This window comes from Cheilinus undulatus, linkage group 2, assembly GCF_018320785.1.
Source record: "Cheilinus undulatus linkage group 2, ASM1832078v1, whole genome shotgun sequence".
NCBI classification, from domain to species: Eukaryota; Metazoa; Chordata; class Actinopteri; order Labriformes; family Labridae; genus Cheilinus; species Cheilinus undulatus.
Window position 1 is genome coordinate 10718462 of NC_054866.1, and position 21848 is coordinate 10740309.

Consider the following 21848-nt stretch of genomic DNA (forward strand, 5'->3'; position numbering starts at 1 on the left):
CAGGAAGGTGTAAAAGTGGCCCAGTCATCCTGATATTATGTGGCCCTCAGTGAAAAAGTTTGGACCTGTCTGTACTAGATGGAAAGCTGGGGTATAAGGGCATGCTTTTGAATAAATTTGATGCATTTAAAAAAAAAAAAAAGCTCAAGCCAGCTTTTAGCTACCCTCAGATTTATCTGTGCCAATTTAGTTGTGAAAAACAAAAGCTTTTTAGATTCATTTTGGATGTTTCATCCACTTTAAACAGGAAGAATACCAGACAGATTTATAAACATGAACAGTCAGTGGTGCTTTAGTGCGTGGGCTAGCTGTGGCTGTAGCCTGGCACCTCTATCTGTGAGTCCTCCATAAGAGGCCTCAAGTTTCAGAGTTGTAACATGTGAATTAAACTTCATGTAACAACCACCTCAGCAAAGGTGTAACTTGTATAAATTTGAAATTTCAAAATGTTAGTAAACAATATAAACTAATAAAATCATGATATTCTAAACCATACATAAAAAAGTAACAAACATTAACATGTATTTGTGAATAAAACAAAAAATCACAGTTGCACTAGAGCACAACCCAGCATGACAGGAAATGAGGGCATGTCCCTTTGTTCATTTCACCAAAACACCAGTTTTCTAGTTTATATGTTAAGCGCACTGAGTGGGAACATATTGATCTGTTTTTTGTTGTTTTTTTTTTGTTTTTTTGGCAAATTGTGTTTCCATGCATGGGTTTGTGAGTAGTTAGCCTTTTTTATTAGGATGAAACTTGGTTTCCTTCATAAAAAGTAACATTACATCCAAGCAGTGCTCAGAAAAAGAAAAGATTTGAAAGAAGAAAGTTTAAGTTCAATGTCAGCCAGAAGTCTTTTTTTTTTTTTTTACCGTGTCCTTTAAGCAGTGACAGCAGTATTCAGCTACAGAAACTAGAGTACTGTTGGCTGAAAATAGGTAATGTTTTTCTTAGTGAGAAATTACTGATTTCATTCATTTTTTAATTAGTACTGTAAACATTTGTCAGTTAAATTTTGATTAATTAATCACAGGGTTGAAAAATGCAATTAAAAATGTATGAATATCAATCACACTGATGCCATTACACAAGTAGTGGTCAAAAGTAGTGTTTTAACTTTGATTGGAACACTTGAAAATTCCATGTGCTCTAATTTTGTTATAATTTAATGGATTAAATCCATATTCTACAGATTACCACCATCCTAGAGTGACTAGTAAGTGGATAATCTGCCCTCAGGCCCCACTTCTCCTGTTTTAAAAGCTAGTAGAAAGTTATGATGGCATTCAGAAGCTTGACCTTTCTGATTTCTTTGTTACTATAATCTCTAAATGTACCAGTAATGCAGTCTTTCTCAAATTATCCACATGCAATTAAATGCATAAGCTTAACTGCAAAGATCACTATTTGCATAATAGACACGTTACACTTCAGTCATCCAGTTCATATTTTGTTCAAGGGATGGGTGCCTCAAAAATATAAGCAGCCCAGGGGGCCTTAAATCTGTATTTAGTGGCCTGTGACTTCAGCCAATGTTCAGTTTTTATTTTTGCTTATCCATCCCAGTTTTTCCCAATAATGAACAATGTTTTGCATTATCTTCTCCCTGTCCTGCAAGCCTAGTTTGCACTGGCCTTACAAATAAAATGACCTTTTTAAATCCTAATCTCACCGGACATATTTAGTGGGATTTGGATAGAGTGGAATTACAGGGAACTGTGTCGACATGTTATAAATTGCAACTTTTGCGCTTTAAGAAGCTCCAAATGTGCTAAAAAGCTGGCTTTGAGAAGCATTAATCTGCATTAAGATGCACAGATGAAGCAGTTTGTCACCACGCTGGGAAAACAGAACGATAATCTGTGGCACCTAACAGGCTCTGATCTCGTCTTGGTCACCTGACACCCCACACAGACACGCGCTCACACGGTGCTCGGCTCCACCTCGCGCGGCGGGTGTGTGAAAAGATCCAGCCCGTTACTTCAAGGTTATCTCCTAGAGGAGCCTCACTTTACGGATCCTATGGGATTCCTGATAACCACAGTGCTTCTCTGGGCTGCTGTCGGAGGTGAGTATTTATCACATCCATTACAGGCTAAAATGTTTGTGTTTATTAGGGCTCAGTGTGAAATGATGGTACAAAACGCGACTGATGGCTCTCAGCAGGCTGCACCGGAGACCAGCCTCATCTTTCACACTCTACTGCCTCAGCTTTAACCATAATATTAATTGTACCGACAGTCTCTTTGGTTAAAACAAAACAAAGTAAACGCGTTTGAAACACTTTACAGAGCAAGCCGAAGGCGTTTGCTACCCTAATGGCGAAAGCCGCAGGGCTTTAGACTAATAGGCTAAACAAACGCGCTGTTACATAATTTATGATGCGCCCACCTTTCCGTGTCTGTCTCCTCAACTGACGATGCTGCTGCTACTGGATGTGTTTCAACAAGGAGCTTTTTCACGTAAAACTGCACAATTTATCAGCATACATGACAATTATGGCAGCACGTGCTAGCTAAATGACACGCGCGTGCTACTATTAAAGAATGTAAATAAGTTAGAGAAACTAGCATAGGTGTTAAGTGCGAAAATGAGAGGAAGTCTCCCTTTTTACGAAGACAAACCACACTAAACAGGGTATTGGTTAGAGGAATGTCCAGTACAGTGTTTTGGCAGTGTTATATCACAGGGATAACCTACATACTGTACAGCAGACTATTAACAGTTTAAAGGTAAAGGTGTGTTTAGCTGGCGCAGTATCTGAGCTGCTACAGAATACTCTTAAAGGAGAAGTCTGTAGCTAAATTAAGTCCTAATTTTGAGCATTTATGCGTAAAAGAAGTTACTTAAATGAATAAAACATTCCTAATGTACCACAACATGCTACTGCAGCTTCAGATTTAATAAAAGGAGTATTATTGTTCAACTGTAACTGCGCATGCCCACACAGGTGCTTGCAGAAGCATCTTGTCAAATAAAGGTCGTATTCAAATCAATATTATTGCAAATATTTAAATAATCGATTTTGGTATAAGCTAGCTATAAATAAAACAGCAGTGTATGTGTAGCAAAAACTTCCAGTTTGTGAATATATGATTCGCTGAAGTTAATCTTATTCAGTTAATTCAATATCATCCAGCTATATTTTAATTAATATTGCTCAGATAATCTGCCAATATGACTCATCCTTCCTGTGAGACTGATTTGGATTAATGTCATATTTTTGGACTGCATTAATCATCGTTTGGCACTATCTGAATAAATCCATCACATTTTGATAGTAGGGATGCAGTATAGCCTATTTGGTTTTTTCTGATGTTTGGTACATGGCATTCATTTTAGCTGATATTAATACTAGGGCTGGGCAATGAATCCAAATTTAGATTAAGTTGCAATATGACCTGCTGCAATTTTCAAATGGAAGAACGTGCAATATTTCTTTAACCTGAAATATGTCAAATACCAGAAGAGATGCCATGCCTTGCACATCCTGCAATCGTTCAAATGTATTTTTTAAGAATAGTTTACAAAAAATGAGTGAAATAAAAATGATCATTCCCTAAAATACAATTCATATTGAATTTGCAATAGGAGTCAAATAATCATGATAAGATATGTTCTTTCAAAATTGTTCAGTCCTAGTTTAATCTATCTAAAATTGCATTGGCTGTTATACAGATAGGTTTATTGTTTGCGTTTATTGAAAAATACATAAGATGAGGAATATAAGAAATAATTGCATTTGAATTGCAATCGCAATGTTGGGAAAAAAAATCACAATTAGATTATTTTCCCAATATTTAGCCCCAATTGATACTGTTTTTAATTTTTATTTAATTATTTATTTATTTGTTTGTTTGTTTGTTTGAAAAGGGACAGTGTACATTAGTCAACATTCAAACAAATGTAGTTGTACCCGAGTTAGCCAAGAGGCTCATTTTTATTGGTAGCCCCTTTGCCAGATATTATTAGGCATTGTAGAATAAAATATACAACAGTAAAAATACATTATAATGACAATATGAACATTTACAGCATGATTCACAAGATCAATTTTTATGTCACAATAGTAATGTTACAGTTAATGTTAGTATGAGTAGCCACAGCATCAGTGTTGATATATACTGTTATATCAATGTAGTTCACATCTTACATTCATCCTTGAAACTCACTAAAAGGTTTTAGGATGTAGAAAGAAAACAAAATGCATTCTCTAAGAAACACTTTTGGGAATGGAGATAAAGAAAAATACCTTAGCCGATGCAGGTCTGTTGCCTAAACTCGGCAAACCTATTCAAAAATTACTGCCAATATATGCTGATATTTTAAAGGCATAAATGTTCATATCTGCAGATATGGATGATTATCTTTAGAAGGTAATCACTGATGATGCAGATGTTATGCCGATAATATCATGCTTAACAAGACAAAACAGGAGAACACTCAAAAGATCCAACTTAAGGTGCAAGACCAAAAAAGACTTAAAAAGAAACTGAGGGGTCAGCACATACCCAGAGCATTTTAAGAGCATTTTCATGCATTCCTATTTAGGCTAATTGTTGCTAATATGACAGTGAACGTATTTGTTGTATTTGGATAACAAAACAGATTCACGCACAATATTTTATGTATGCTGATATCTGATATGCCAGTATTTACAAATTAATTTTAGCTGAAACTGATGTTCAAATGTAGGTCAGACCTAAAACTTTAGTCCTTACTAGGGCTGAATTGCGATTTTTTTTTTCCAGTATTGTGATTTAAAATGCATTTACTTTTTAATTTCCTCTCCTTAACTATTTTTAAACAAACACAAATAAATCAATCTATATTATAACCAACGCAATATCAGATAGATTAAACTAGGGCTAGATGATTTGGAAAAATATCTAATTGCAAGTATTTTAACTTATATTGCAAATTGGATATGAATTGTGAGAGAATGATCATTTTAATGCCTTTCTCATTTAGATAAAGAAAAATGAATTTTTATGTAAACTGCTCTTTAAAACTGACTTTTGAATGTTTTTATGATGTGTAGAGTGTAACACCTCTGCTGCAAAAGAGAAAACTTAAACTGGTATTGTGACTAGGGCTGAACGATTTTGGAAAATAATCTAATTGCAATGTTTTTCCCCTAATATTGCAATTGCGATTTGACATGCAGTTATTCCTTAACTTTCTAATATTCCTAAAGAAGGGCTGAACAATTCTTTAAAAGTATCGAATTCTGATGATTTTGACTTGTATTGCAAATTGGATATGAATTGTTGCATTTAAGGGTTTTTGTCATACTTATATTTAATAAGAAAAAAAGTAAAAAAATGAAGAAGGTAGGATTTTTGAAGACTATTCCAAAAAAAATGGCACCTGAATGATTGCATGATGTCATGCATAACATCTCTGCTGCAAAAAAAGGTTAAAACTGGTATTTTGACTCAAATTTCAGGTCAAAGAAATAATGCATCTTTTGCGATTTGAAAATTGCAGCAGGCCATCTTGCGTTTAATCTAAATTTTGCTTAAATGCCCACTCCTTACAATACACAATTTAAAGCTTGAGGATGAACAAATGAATACATCTCAGTCCTGAAAACACACTTAAGTGTAAGGGATGAGGATAGAAAGAGAAAAAGACTTCAGCCAACAAAGGTATGTTAGTCTAGGCTAAAACTCCACTACCTTATTGTCCATGCGACCAGTTTACAGCTGATACAGGCAGATCTTCATAGCCACAATATCAGATACAAATACAGCTCAACTTTTTAAAATATCTGCTGATAAGAAAATTTACTTTTTGAGCTAACATCTCCCAATGACAACAATTTTATGCATCTCGCTGATACAGTACTTTCAGCTGTCGAGCTTAAAATCATCTCGATATTCTACAAGTCACTTTGTTGCCATATTGTTTGGCATAAAGGATGGCCAGACTTTTTCTAGTGTATATTCCCAACTTGTAAGGCTCTAGCTCTATGTTAAGGCAACATTATTTGCAGAATTACTTGAAGCCATTTGCATTGTTTATTATTTTGCGGATTCCTCATAACCCACTTTTTATTCATTTTGAATAGATGCAGGTATACATCCCTAACTATCTGTTAGATACCATAAATCCACATCATTATGATTAACAGTGTGATAAGCATAATTATAACAAACCTGCAAATATCTATCTTTCTTCAATCCCAGGGGTCTTTAACATGCATTGTAAGAGATATATACAAATATTAAAGAAAGTGCATGCTCAAGAAAGTGAATAGGTGTGGACTTCAAAAGAATTAAAGAGGAAGAAGAAGAAAATACTAGTACAGAAAGTGATATAACAGTGGCCTCATCAAGCTTGCAGTGTCTAATGTCTCAACTCTGTTTAACCATGACCTTCCCTGCCTGGTTTAATCCAGTACTAGAAGGCTCAACAATTAAAATATCTGTTAATGAGTTAACCCTCTGATGTACAGAGAGAAACCACTAACATCATTTAGCTGCAGTACATGCTGATAGCCTCAGCAGCCATTTAGTTTGGTTAAGATTCTGCAGAGAATCATCATTCAAAAGTCCGAATGCTGATTTTTAAACTTTAAACATGGAGTTTAGTAGTTCATCATTAGCTCATTAACAACAGGACAAAAGAGCTAGGTCACATCTTTTATATCAGAGTGTCTGTGTACAAACACACCTCCATCACATGGACATGCCGAGCATTACAGACTGGCCAGACTGTGGGCAGCTCACGTGTCCAAGAGGGTCCAGCTGTAGCCAGGGAATCAATTAGGCCTATTGATCCTGATCTGTACTGATCTGGCTGTGAGCTGACACCGAGCACCGGGGTTAGTTAAAACTGACAGCTCCTACATGTGTCAGTGATAGGTGCAAGTGATCTCTGAGAACTGGATACACTCATTTGGGATCCAAATGTTTAGTTGACACTAAGCGTAAAGAGCCAAATCAAGCTCAAGAGCATAAATGGTGACTTTTTTAAAGAATTAAACATGTAAAACTATTAAAGCCTAAGAAATTGTTGTGCTTGCAATTACACCTGTTCTCTAAATTTAGCTTTTTTGCAATACTTTTTTGTTTAATAAAAGAAAGATATACTGTATGTGTGATGAAGGCAGTTTGACAGTAATCAGCTCTGACGCAGATATTTCAGTGACATTTTTGATTCATTTTGACTTTATAGAGATGCACCTATTGAACTGCATCTTTGTGCATCAGCTGATCTGTGCACCAAACCCATAACATTAAGGAAAAGGTTATTGTCTGCAGCCCAACATGGACTGTAATCTATTTTGACATTTAGCTTCTTGTTAGAGACACTGTATCTCTGTGAGAAGAGGCCCAGATGGCTCTGTTAAGTGTGTCTTTAATGAATTTTTGGCATGTGTTGATCTGTGACTGATTTAGCACCTGTGGGAAACTACCTGTGAGCCAAAGCCTGTAGGAATATCTGCATCTTGGAGAGAGAGAGAGGTTTAAGCTTCTTTGCTTTTACGCTTTACCACAGTGCTTACCTTAATGAGGAAACAGCTAAGCCTACACAGTGACAAGACAAACCATTACTATACCAGCTATTTTATTTGTCCTGCCCAGGGCTGTTTTTACTGAGACACAAATGGAAAAGCATAGTGTTTTATTTCCCATTCATCCTTGAACTGCTCTCTTACTCTTTTCTGTTTTGCGTCTTTAGTGGGAAGCCGGCCAGTAACCTCACCCCTGAAAGATGCAAAGGTCAGAAAACTTCCTTTTAATTAGCTTAATCTTACAGTGGAGTACATATTCTAAATATCCAGCCAGTAACTGTGTGTTTTATTACTGCGCCCACAGGTTGAATGTATTATTCAGGAGACACTGAATGAAGATGTGCCTCATAATGAGTGCAGCCCGCAGCTTGCAGGTGAGTGTTTTTAAAGGGTTGATATGTAGAAACTTCTCACTGAATATTGACATCAATTAAAAATGACTACTCCTATGTTACATATGTTTTAGCAGAGCACTTACATTATGTCAAATTGTTCTAAAAACAGGGAAATTCCTCATTTTATATGCCATGAATTGACCGCCATGATGACTGTGTTATGTTTATGGAAATTTTGGTTGCTACATGAAAGATTTCTACATAAGGAAGCAGGAACTTTCAACTGAAGCTGCTGTTCTATGGCTTTCTCTTGTTCATGTTTTAGCTGCATGCTTGTTCATCCATCCATTTTATATACAGCTTATCCCGTTGGGGGGGGGCTGCAGCCTATCCCTGCTGTCATTAGACGAGAGGCACCCTGGACTGGTTGCCAGTCAATCACAGGGCTGACATATAGAGACAAATAACCAGGCATGCTTACACTCACACCTACGGCCATCATCAGTCACCAATTAACCTAAAGAGCATGTTTTTGGTGGTGGGAGGAAGCCGGAGAACCCACGCATGCATGGGGAGAACATGCAAACTATGCACAGAAAGGCGCTTACCGTGCATGCTTGTTATAGATGACAACTATTCTCTGCTGTCAGCTACGTGTCCTATTTATAAGAGCAGTCCAGTGTCACTTTCCACTCGTATGATTGACATCGTACCCACTTGGGTGAAAACTTAGAGTGAATTGGAGAAGATCAGAAAACAATGCGATTGAACGCTATTGTGTTGCATTTTGTGCACCAAGTAAGTTAAAAAAACATAATTTACGACCAGTTTTTTCATATTCATTCAATGGAAGCATGTCAGAGAAGAGTTCTGTGGGTTTGCCCTGAAACTAGAGAGAAGGAAAGTCATCAAATGTGGGACTGGTGACGTGTTTTTAATGACTTTAAGCCAACAATCGTTTTGTGACAGCAGGAGCTGTGGTCCGCCTGCCTGTTGACAGATTATTCACATATTCACTCATGTATTAAGGCTTTAAAAGTTAAAATCCAGCTCAGCCAAAACACTTTAAATTCACATACATCCTTAGTTCCCAACCTGGGGTCCTAGACCCCCTTGGGGGGATGCCATTGATTTCAGGGGGGGTGCAAGGGTCTGTTTGCGCTGAGGTTGTTAAAGTTAGGGTCATTCAAACTATCTAAAATCATGATAAAACTAGTGCTGTTAATCGATTAAAAAAATTAATCAAGTTAATCACATCGCTATGCTGAGATTAATCATGATTAATCACAGCATTTCTTTAGTTTTAGTAATTTTTAGATTTTTAAATGTTCTTATTATCAAGTGTTTATTTTCATTATTTTAACTTTATGTACAGCTTTTTACTAAAAAATATATCATTATAATTATTGTCTGTAAATTAACATTAAAAATACTACCATTTACTTGCATTTTTGTTTGAAATAAATTAGTACAAGTATGGTGTTTAAATAAAGAAATATTAAACAAACTAGAGTTTTTAAACTTATTTGTGGTTTGTAAATCAGAGTGTCTTAATTCACTAAGAATAATATTTACAGACTGCAAATGAGCCCAGAAGACAAACGCATCAGGTAGAAAATAACTTGTGCTGTAAAGTGAATGATCAGGTGTGCTGTTACCCAGAGGTAGCTGAAGTTGCTGAATGATGTCCAGTGGTCTCTTGTCAGTGTAATAAATGTAGCTCGGGCCAGCTGCTCCACTTTAGTTACCTTTTTAGCTGTCATACAGTTCATGGATTCTTGTGACATTAGTTCTCCTAGGTGTTCTGTGGTACAGGTCATCTGAGGCAGATGATGTCTTGAAGCCCCTTGTCGTCAACGATGTTGATGGTCTGCAGTCTCTAGGGACCCATTAGTGATCACATTAGTTAGCTTAGATGTTGTTTTGGGACAAATCCAGGTCTGCTGGACTGCACTGGTGTAGCTTGACGCTATGTCTTGATCCTGTGTTGTTGTTAGCATCTTTGCTAACATTAGTGACATTAGCTATCATGGCTTGATCCTGTGTTGTTGTTAGCGTCTTTGCTAACATTAGCTATCATGGCTTGATCCCGTGTTGTTAGCGTCTTTGCTAACATTAGCTATCATGGCTTGTTCCTGTGTTGTTGTTAGCGTCTTTGCTAACATTAGCTATCATGGCTTGATCCCGTGTTGTTGTTAGCGTCTTTGCTAACATTAGCTATCATGGCTTGATCCCGTGTTGTTGTTAGCGTCTTTGCTAACATTAGCTATCATGGCTTGATCCCTTGTTGTTGTTAGCGTCTTTGCTAACATTAGCTATCATGGCTTGATCCCGTGTTGTTGTTAGCATCTTTGCTAACATTAGCTATCATGGCTTGATCCCGTGTTGTTGTTAGCGTCTTTGCTAACATTAGCTATCATGGCTTGATCCCGTGTTGTTGTTAGCGTCTTTGCTAACATTAGCTATCATGGCTTGATCCCTTGTTGTTGTTAGCGTCTTTGCTAACATTAGCTATCATGGCTTGATCCCGTGTTGTTGTTAGCATCTTTGCTAACATTAGCTATCATGGCTTGATCCCGTGTTGTTGTTAGCGTCTTTGCTAACATTAGCTATCATGGCTTGATCCCGTGTTGTTAGCGTCTTTGCTAACATTAGCTATCATGGCTTTATCCTGTGTTGTTGTTAGCGTCTTTGCTAACATTAGCTATCATGGCTTGATCCCGTGTTGTTGTTAGCGTCTTTGCTAACATTAGCTATCATGGCTTGATCCCGTGTTGTTGTTAGCGTCTTTGCTAACATTAGCTATCATGGCTTGATCCCGTGTTGTTGTTAGCGTCTTTGCTAACATTAGCTATCATGGCTTGATCCCGTGTTGTTGTTAGCGTCTTTGCTAACATTAGCTATCATGGCTTGATCCCGTGTTGTTGTTAGCGTCTTTGCTAACATTAGCTATCATGGCTTGATCCCGTGTTGTTGTTAGCGTCTTTGCTAACATTAGCTATCATGGCTTTATCCTGTGTTGTTGTTAGCGTCTTTGCTAACATTAGCAAAGATGTGTTTTGCCCAGAGGTGGTACTTAAGACTTGTTGTGTTTCGGTGTAAAGACAGTTCATCTTCGTTTAGCCATGCTAAATGTTAACACTATAAACTGGAAATCAATTCTTCTTCACTGCCAGAAAGCACTGCATGCATAAGCTACCATTTTTAAGGCAGTGAAGAAGAACCAAAGGACCTCCTGCAGCAGCAAGGAATGGTGGCTGCGTGACAGTTTTTCTCTGAATGTGATCGTTAAAATGCCTTCCAGACTGGCGCTGCTGTTCACGACAAGAAGTGACACAGTTTATCAAAAGTTAAATAACTTCTGAACCTTAAATCGCTGCCTCTTACTTGTTTTCGTCTTGAAGCTAGTTGTTTTGCTTTCCCATTGACGCTATTGATGCTGCTGTGCGGCAGCGTTTTCAGTGGGCCTGGAACTCTCATGACTTTTCGGGACTTTAATGATTAAATCCACACCAGTAAACCCAATATTAAATGTTTTTTTGAATCCATTTCAATCAAATTACAATCATTTATTACCGCTAGCCCGAATGCTAACTTGAATGCTAACTGCCATATTGTTTACACTTTGTGAGGGACTGTCAGTCAGTTGCAGGCTGTTCCGTAATCACGTCATTCTGCCTGAATAGAGCATAATGGAGAGATATAGAGAGAGCCTGTGATGCAGCCCTCTGTATAATTATTATTTACTATTTAGCAGTAAAACTCAATAATCAGCAGATAAACAACTTTAGGGTCACAGAGATGCTGTACATTATGAGTCTATTTGTTGAGCCATGTTCTGAGTCAAATATAGGTCTAAAATAATTTGCTAGTCTGCACAGTTAGTCCAGAAAGTTCATACTGGTATCAGATCAGTACTCGGTATTGGCCGATACCCAACACCTTTGTATCGAAAAAATGACATAGGAACATCCATATAAAATTGACTTGAGTAGAAGTAGAAGTACTGGTCTATGAATCTACTCAAGTAAAAGTTAAAAGTAAGTCATTTAAAATATACCCAAGGAACTGAGTACTGAGTAGCTACTTTGATACCCAAGGGGCTTTCAGAGTGAAATATGACCTGTCATTAATGTGCAATAACAACAAGAAAATATAGACCTCCAACCAAGTTATTCATGATAAAGTTTGACCTAACATAAAGTACAATGCAACCACTGTTTTGGGAAGAAATCTGGAGTCATTTTCTTGATATGTGCATTTACTGACCGTCATGGGCTGTGAAAGCAAAACGGCTGGTCCTTTTCACGTTGCTGGCAGAAAGCTTGGATCTCTTTGTTTTTGCTTTTAGTGTTTAGTTTTCTACTCAGTACTTGATGCTTTTTAAAATGTAATTAAGTATAATACTTCACTCAAAATACATTTGAGCAAAAGTAGTGATTTTAAAAACTGTTGAAAAAGGAGTGCTCAAAAAACAAGGGAGAAAAGCTACTTAAAGTGTCTTCTTTGTTATTGCTGCAAACAGTCCTAGACTGTTTTACAGGTAGTCACAGTGAGAACCAGGAAGGGCACTTTGAACAGCTTTTCTTCCTTATTACATAAAATTCACCCATGGTATGAAAACAGCAGTTTACTGTTAAGTAAATACACCTTATGGAGTCTTCAGTTCAAAACAAAAAGTAAACAGTAGCATGGGTGGAACTGAGCAGCGTGTCTCTAAATGTCATCTTTTGTTATTGCTTTGATTGGGATTGAGCATTTACATATATTGCCATTAATAAATGACTATTCATCCAATATGAAGTTGGAAGATTGATGGTTACTGTTTAATTAAAATATGCCTTAAAAGGCAGGTGGTTCTAGTTGTTTTTTCATATTGATACTGTCTCAAACTAACATTCAGGCAGTCTAGAAAAAGTCCTAAAGTTTGTTGCAAATAGATTCAACACCCCCACCTGCCCCTTTAACACAAACTAAGCACAGTTTGTTTTTTGTTTCACAATTTGTTTTTTGAACCTGGCTGTAGTCAACTAAAGAAAAATGTCGTCCACTGAAATTATATCCTTGCATTGGACGATTGATTGGCCATTGTTAGTAAAAAAATATTTTCTTTTTTTAGATCAACCTGTTCCTCAGTAGTCAGTGCACTTCTACTGGAGTAGAAGTGAAAGTACTGATTTCAATAGGTAGTCAAAAAAGTACAAGTGCACAAAATCACGACTCAGGTACAGTAATGTGAATAACTTACTGTAGTTACTTTCCAGCCCTGCACTTGGGGAAGGAGTTCTAGAGAAGAAGGGCTAGGAGAAAAACTTTGGAAAATGGACAAATACTCACAAATTTACAGTAAAATATATTTATGCTGCCATGTCTGACAGGACATCTTTGACACCCTTTGAGCCCAAAGCAGCCTTAGCCCAAGGGATCCTGGCCTGACCTCATTCCAGGCCATGGACCACATAGGGCTGGGGCTCTAATCTCTAACATGCAGCATACAGAAAGCAAAGCAGCGACTTCGGCAGCAGTTAGATAAAACGTTGCGCTTTCCTGCACATTCAGGTTACCCTGTTTCAAAGTTCTTCAGAAAATAATGTTTTATTTCTCTGCATCACATCTTTGCTAGTCACTACAAGAGCTAACGCTTTCTACTCGATCACCCACCGCTGTGCTCTCTCTCTCTCTCTCTCTCTCTGGGATTGTCTGATTAGTGAGATTTTGGTCAGGCAAGAGCTTGTTAACTAACCATTCAATCACTCAGCTGGAGGGTGTCAGCTCTATTGTAAACATGTTTATTTTGAACAGGTGTGTGCAGGACTTCTGGGTTTTTGCAACCAGCCTCAAGTAAACACTCTGCAGCTTTTTGCACTTCAACATTGGATGGCTGAGCATACCTATTGCACAGAGCATATGCATATGCTTCCATTCTTGATCTTACCTGACATTGGCCTAAGTTTTCAACTCTAGAGATTACTGCTTACCCTTAAAAATCATACAAAATGAACCATTTTCTCTCTGATGGTCTGGTTTCCTCTCTGAGGATATAAAAAGGCACCAGTAACTATGTCAGTGTGTTTCTCTACCATTTAGTAAGTCCTCACAGGAGCTTTAACTTATCATTTAACTAGTTATGAACTTAAAATGTCCATTTTTATTGCAGAAGAACTTGATGAAGTGCAAAGACATCAGGGCCTACTCAGGGAGCTGCAGAAGCTAGCTGGAGATGGTAGGTAGATTACCTCACTTAACGTGCACCTAAAATTTTCTCAAAGCTACAATACAGCAGGTGTCAATCATTTTTAAAGTGTCTTTTAAAACAAGAATGCTTTAAGGTGGATTTTAACAGCACATACCTTTACAGAAAGAGAAAGGGAGCGAGAGGATGAGAGGGAGCACTACGACTACAGCCTGGATGAAGATGAGGGTGACTTTGAAGATGAAGATGATGAGGAGGAGGAAGAGGAGGACAAAGATGTGACCAACCTTGCACAAAAGACTGATGACAAGAAAGAAGCTAAGACAGAGGTAGATGACACCAAGGATAAGACAAAGGAGGAGGGAGGGACAGAAGATAAAGGGAGGGACTCTGAAGAGGAGAGAGCCAAGGAGCTGGAGGAGCTGCTAGCCGAAGAGATTACAAAGAAAGGGAAGGAGGAGAAGAATGATGAAGAGCTGAAAGAGCTGCTGAAAGAACTGAAGAAGAAACGTTACGAGGCAAAGGAGAGGGAGAGCCAAAAAGGCACAGCAGCAGAGCAGAAAGAGGAGGCGAAAAAAGTGGACCAACAGAAGGACGCAACAACAGAGGAGGAGTTGGAGAAACAGAGGATGGAGGAGAGGAGGAAGAGTGAGGTGGAGCTGATGGTGGAGAAGGAGAAGGTGGAGAAGGAGCTGAAGGAGCTGCTCAAAGATCAGGACAGCAAGAACAGACCGGAGCAGGAGAAGGAGAGGAAGGAGAAGCAAGAGGAGCTGGATGAACTCGTCAGGAAGATGAAACGGGTGCAGGAGGAGGAGGAGGAGCAGGAGACGCAGAGAGAGAAGAAAGAGGATGGTGTGGGTGACAAGGTGACAGAGGAGAAGAGTGCCAAGAAAGAGGGAGAAGACAAGGTGGAGACTGGTCAGAAAATTGAGAAGGAAGTCAAGCCAAAGGAAGAGGCAGGAGAGGTTAAGGAGCCGCAGCAGAAGAGAGTGATGGAGAAAGCCAGTGATGAAGCCACACGGCAGTTTGAGCGGGAGAGATACAAGGACGATGAAGAGGAGGATGAGGATGAATACGTCAGAGAGGATGGGCAGGAGGAAAACGAGGAGCAGGGAGAAGCTGAAGAAGATGAAGGGGAGGTAAGTTAATTCTAATGATGTGTCATTAGTCATAATCTTCGACCCCGGAAGACAACCTCAGAAAAATTTATCAGCAAAAATGGTTCAGAAAATTGAATGTCAGCCTTTTGGTGGTTACTAAAAAAAGGGATGGAAAGAAAAGAGGTAAAACAAATAATATAGAGGGAGAAAGCCTCTGCTTATCAATTATGCCAGGGCTGATTTTTGTCATTAGCTTCCTGTAGAAGATGCCTGTTCAACTGCTCTTTAAAGCAAATATCTAACCAGCCACTCACATGGCTGCAAACCAGTGCATGTAGGCACAAAGCTGTGGTAAAGATCTGCTGAATTTTAAACCCAGCATCAAACCACTGACCCATATCCTCATTCACTACAAACATGCGTATTTACCAGCCAAATGAAAATAGCAAGGGTCATTCCTGTCTACAAAAATGGAGACAAGCATTCAGTCACTCAGTGTTAGATCCAACCAGTCTAGTAGTTTACACAGCAGCTTACAATAAAGAATAAAGTAGGAGTTTCTATAGAGTTAAGAAAAAGCATTTGGCGTGATTGAGTATGTATTATTAATTATCAAACTTGAAAGATATGGAATAAGAGGAATGGCACACAAATGGCTCAGTAAGTACATTCAAACTAGACATCAATGCATGCACATAATCATTAACAAGTGTGACATGTTGCTGGTCATGAGTGGGGTCCCACAAGGATCAGTGCTATGTCCAAAATTGTTTATACTATACCTCAATGGTATTATGATGTATCAAAATTGTCAGTGGCGGTGTATCAGGTGTTTATTATAAACCATATTAACCCGTAGTTGTTTGGACATGTTGCAGCCAGGAGCTACAGTCAAAATAAAACGTTCTCTTTAATCTATACTCTTTAATCTATACTCTTTCTAGACCCTTTGCAAAAACACTTGAAATTTAGCTCAGGTTCCTCCCATTACTCTGGAGCTTTGCTGAGATGTTTCTACACCTTGACTGGAGTCCACCTGCGGTGAAATGAACTGACTGGATGTGATTTTTAAAGGCACACATCTCTATAGAAGGCCTCACTACTGACAATGCATATCAGGGCAAAAACCAAACAGTGAGGTCAAAGGAACTTCCTGCAGAGCTCATAGACAGGATTGTTGCAAGCCACAAATCTGGGGAAGGCCACAAAAAGTTCTGCTGCTAAAAGTTCCAAGCAGCACAGTGGCCTACATAATTGTCAAAAGAAGAAGTTTGGCATGACCAGCACTCTTCCAAGAGCTGGTCACTTGGCAAAACTGAGCAATCAGGGGACAAGGGCCTTGGTAAAAGAGGTGACCAAAAACCTGATGGACTGTCTGACTGAGCTCTAGAGATCCTGTGTGGAGATGGGACAGAGCTCCTAAAGGACACCCAGCAGAGCAGAGTGGATAGAAGCCTCTCCTCAGTGCAAAACGCATAAAAGCCCACTTGGAGTTTGCAAAAAATTCCAAACAAAAGCCAAGTGGGGCTTCATGTGTTTTGCACTGAGAGGCTTCTGTCTATCCACTCCGCCATACAGCCCAGATCAGTTGAGGGCTGCAGATGGTTGTCCTTCTGAAACTTTGGCCCATCTCCACACAGGATCTCTAGAGCTCAGTCAGGGGGTCCATCAGGTTTTGGTCACCTCTCTTACTAAGGCCTTTTCCTCTGATCGCTCAGTTTGGCTGGGCGACCAGCTCTTGGAAGTGTACTGGTTGTGCCAAACTTCTTCCATTTGAGAATCATGGAGGCCACTATGCGCTTGGGAACCTTCAGTGCAGCAGAACATTTTGTAGCCTCCCCCATATGACTGTCAGCTGCGAGGCCTTCTATAGAGAGGTGTGATCCTTTCCAAATCATGTCCAATCAACTTGATTTACCACAGGCGGACTCCAGTCAAGGTGCAGACAAATCTCAGCAACTGTCAAGAGAAATGTGACAAACCTGAGCTAAATTTTAGGTATTGTTGTAAATGGTCTGAATACTTCTGGCAATGTCATACTGGTTTTTAATTTTTTATTCATATTTGCAAAAATGTCTAAAATTGTGTTTTTACTTTTTCATTATGGGGTACTGTATGTAGACAACATCAGAAAATTGAAAAAGTGAAGGGGGTCTGAATACCTTCTGAATGCACTGTATAGATTTGCAAATATATTGTTGGTTGTTGCAAACTTTTCCTTTCTCTTGTGGATTTATTCGTAACTCATCAATGACTAGTTGAAGTCAGATGGACATCTATCACATGATAGTCAACTTGTAAAGCCTCGCAGCCCCTACTATTACATACTGTAAGGATCATGCCATGTCAACCGTACTTTGTCCATTGTTTGGAAAGCTTAGAGACAGCAAAAATGTATATGATATGAGAACATTTCCTCCGATTGCAATTATTAGTTCTTCCACCAGCCTTAATGGGGTTTGTGTCTTTGGAGAGTTGTATGCAGCAGCAGTGACCTCCATAGTTCTTTCAGGCATTTCTGATCATCAACATGGTCTACATTTGTAAGCGTGTCAAAAGTCCAGAGCAGCAGCAGCAGAATTTCGACTACATCTGCTATTGTCATGGCATGAAAGTGCTAATGTCACACACTAGTGACAAACAGGTTTTCAGTGCTGTTTTTTCTGCACATACAAAAGGCCAACGCACACAGAAAAACCTCAGTTTTTAAAAACACCTGCTTACATGTGGACAAGGACTCAGTCTTTTACCTGACTGTAGAGGAGGCTTTCCCTGCTGGTCATAAGAGAAGATGCAGGTGTAAGGCACCTCAGCAGAGGCAATGTCTAATTCTTCTGTGTGGTAAAAGAGTTTAGCATTCATACATTTTTATTTTTATTTCTACAGGAGCTGCTGGAGATTGAAGCAGAGTTGCGCAAAGTTGCTGCAGAGCTGAGGGAGCTCCGCCGAGGATAAGACACACAAACATCCAAACGCACACACAGCAGACTGACAAAACCCTTTGTTGCATTCGGTCACACATTCATCTCGTACATTTTCTATTTAACAGCCTTCATTTCCCCTCAGCACTCAGAGAAATGTCTTCAGTAGAAACATGAGTAGAATCTGTCGTTTCTATTCTGCTTGTAGATCTCCTAGAGAAGATTTCACATTTTCCACAGTGCTCATTTGAATGCAAGAGTGTTGAGGAAAAGGAGAGGCTTTATTTCTCTGGATTCTTAAAGGTCTTTGTGTCCATGTACTGTACACCCGAGTCCTGGTCTCAGTCCCTGTAAATGCTGTTTGTAAGGTAGACAGGTGATTGTACTCTAGTTATCAACTACCATGGATGTAAAGCATTCAGAGATTTTTATTTTTGTCTGCAGAACAACACAAGCACCATCATCTTTTAAATCTGCATTCTGGCATCAGTGCTTCTTTTCTCTGCAGGTATCAACATCGATGGTGTATTCTTACTGAGAACACAGATTCTCCTCTAGAAGTGATGTGTGTATTTTAATGTAAATTTTGTGCAATAACCATGTGTGCGCTGTTCCTGCTGTTCTGACTGTTAAACAATATGTACTGCTGATATTTCTACACAGGAGTCAGTGATTATGTCCTCTTGTTTTTTTGACGATAGAGTAGAAAAAACAAGGATTGTGTTTCTTTGGCTCATGCACTGTTAAAACCCGACTGTTTGTGAAGAACCGGGGTGACACGAACAAAACAGAGGAGGTTGAAAATTCTGCACACCGACACTTGTTAGAGAGATATGGTTCGTGTGCGGTGACAGCATGTGATGTGCTTAGAGCTTACAAGGTCTAAAAGTGTCACTTCAGGTTCTCAGCCAGCTTTGCACTCTTATCTTAACAAGCCAAGGACGAGTTGAGGGAAGAGGGAGACAATAAAGCCATTCTGTTGTCTTTGTAGTGACAATTACATTGATAAATTCGCCGTATTGTTACATCACAGTTTTCACGGCTTTATGTCATTTTTGTAAATACAAGAAATTCTGGTCTGCAAGCCAAGGTCATTGGGAACCTAAAGCAACAGCGCCCCCAAGAGGATTTTTAGTAGAAATGTATAAAATGCAGTATAAACAGGGTTACCATTGGAGGCAAATTTAATGCAATAACAGTATTTAGACTTCAGCACATATGAATGCAATAATTAGCCAAATGATCAAATATTTTATGTGTTTTCATATGTAATCAAATGCATCATATTGTACTCACAAAACAGGTATAATCTTTTTCTACACAGCCAAAATTTACCAGACTAGTCAGCTATTAAAACAGGCAGTAATACCACATAATCAGTTGACACTGATGAGCTCATTACAAACTATTCCAAAGAAGAGATTTTTGTTCGCTTTAGAGAAACAAAAAAAGTGTAAAAACTGTTTTTTCTTTTTCTATAGAAGTGCACAGTGTTTCAAAAATATGTATCAAACAAACCAGCAAGAAAAAGTAGAAAATGTCTGTGTTGAATGGGTGGAATAATGGCACAGAGGACATTTCAAACAACAGGTTAACAACACCATTTGTAATATTGGCCAATCAGAGTGCTGTATTTTGTGCCTGCTGTATCTTCTTCTATGCTACCTGTCGATCAATCAATAAAAGAAACTGTATTTAACCATTTTGGGTCACCTGCTTGGTTTGTCCCCTTATAAACACAGCAGAAAAACTTAACCATGATTCCAAAAAAGTTTGGACATAGTGTAACATGAATAAAGACAGAATACAATGATTTGCAAAATTTTTTTCAAGATAAAAAAAAAACAAGATATTTAATGTTAAAAGAGAAAAATTGATTAAAGTTTTTAAGAAAATATTTAACTTCCGAATAAGATGCATGCAGCTCACTCCAAAACAAGTTGGGACAAGGGAAATTAAAGACTGGGGAAGTTGTGACATGCTCAAATCACCTGGAACATTTCACCAGTGGGTAGGATAATTGGTATTAGTCGATAGTACCGTGCTATAAAAGGAGCACTCCTGCACAGCTCAGCTGTTCACAACCAACACAGGGACAATGAACGACATTACACAACATGCAACTGCAAAGAATTCAGAGGTTTCACAATCCACAGTTATCAAAAGATTCAGGAGAGTTTGGAGAAATCTTTGCATATACAGGCCAATGCAAAATTCCAGCATTAAATGTCTGTGACCTTCGCCTCCACAGCATTAAAAACCAGCATCATTCTATGATAGATAATACAGCCTGGGCTTTGGGAATCCGTGAGAAAACCCATCAGTTAGTTTGCATGTGCAGTATGTTGATGCATCTACAAATGTAAACAAAACTTGACCACGCAAAGCCAAAGCTATATATCAACAGCATCCAAAACATCACCAACTTGGCTTAGCTGAGCTCATTTGAGATGGACTGGCCTAAAGTGGGAAAGTGTACTGTGGCCTTATGAGTCCACCATCAAGATCGATTGATGTGCAGCTCAAAAGCCCACATCTGTTAGGGTATGGGGATATACTAGTGCCCATAGCATGGGTAATTTACACATCTGTAAAGCACTGTCAGTATTGAGAAATTTGTGCAGGTTCAAGAGCAGCATATGCTTCTATCCAGATGTCTTTTTCATAGATGTCTCTGCTCATTTAAGCAAAACAATATTAAGCTACAGTCTGTATGAGTAACAGAATGGCTTTACAATTAAATAGTGTGGGTACCAGACCAGCCTGCGTGCAGAGTATGAAAATGCAAACCTTTAACGTAGGAGCAACTTAAGATGTACTTCAGCAAGAATTAGAAATAATTCTAGTTTTAGTACTTCAACAGTAAAGTGTCTTTAGAGTCCCTGGATGCTCACGTAGTGTTGTTAGAAGAAAATGTGATGTGACACAGTGGTAACTGTGTTGCTGTCACAACTTTTTTGAGCATGTTGCAGGCAATAAATTCAGAATTTGTGTATATTTCTTATTATTCTTGTTGTTTTGCTGTTTCAGTTGAATACAGGTTGAAATCACTAGGGAAGGTTTGCAAATCTCTGTATCTTGCTTTGATACCCAGTTTAAACACGGTCCCAATCTTTTTGGAATTGGGATATATAGTTTAAGCTTGCAAATGAGACTTAACAGCTACACATCTGTAAATTGTTCATTAACAGCTTGTTATTTTAACTTTATTTTAAAATGAACCCTGCACATTAAACCTTTTGACTATATTAAGTTAACATTAGTGTCTTTTATATGCATGTTTTATATAGAAACACTGGGTTTCCATACATTAACATTTAGACTGTCATTTGTATGCAATGCACTCTGGGTAGTAATGTCATCTGGCTGTCTTTCACGCACATCATTTGGATTCTACTCACCTTGAGACAAATCATCATAGCTTCTTCCATTTTTCCCTTTTCACTATTACTACGCTTGGGTTTAAAATCAAAAAGGTTTAAAGAATGACACTCCATAATAGGGAATAATGCAGCCATGTTTCAGCCTTCCTGTGGAGTGTCATCCAAAAAACCTTTCTGTGATTTTAAACTCAGGTACATTTGGAGTGAAGTGGACAGTATGGAAGAAGTAATTGTAATCCAAATCATGGTGGATGCATTGGATCCAGATGACATCACTTCCTAGACTGCATTACCCTAAATGGCAGCCTACATCTAGATCTTTTTTTTTAATTTTCTCTAAAACAGAAAAACTTGGTTTGTTTCTTTGTTTACTTCTGAAAATGAGGTATGA

At 38.4% G+C, this 21848-nt stretch overlaps 1 protein-coding gene across 1 annotated transcript; it reads left to right on the plus strand.

Annotated features, from left to right (window-relative positions):
- Nucleotides 1–1946: 1946 nt before the first annotated feature.
- On the plus strand, nucleotides 1947–21731 carry LOC121518162 (cilia- and flagella-associated protein 251-like). The gene is made up of 6 exons (XM_041800403.1): nucleotides 1947–2071; nucleotides 7693–7733; nucleotides 7830–7899; nucleotides 14018–14083; nucleotides 14219–15192; nucleotides 18040–21731. Exons 1-6 carry the CDS (start codon nucleotides 2026–2028, stop codon nucleotides 18106–18108), a joined length of 1266 nt encoding a protein of 421 aa, XP_041656337.1. The 5' UTR covers nucleotides 1947–2025; the 3' UTR covers nucleotides 18109–21731.
- Nucleotides 21732–21848: the final 117 nt, after the last annotated feature.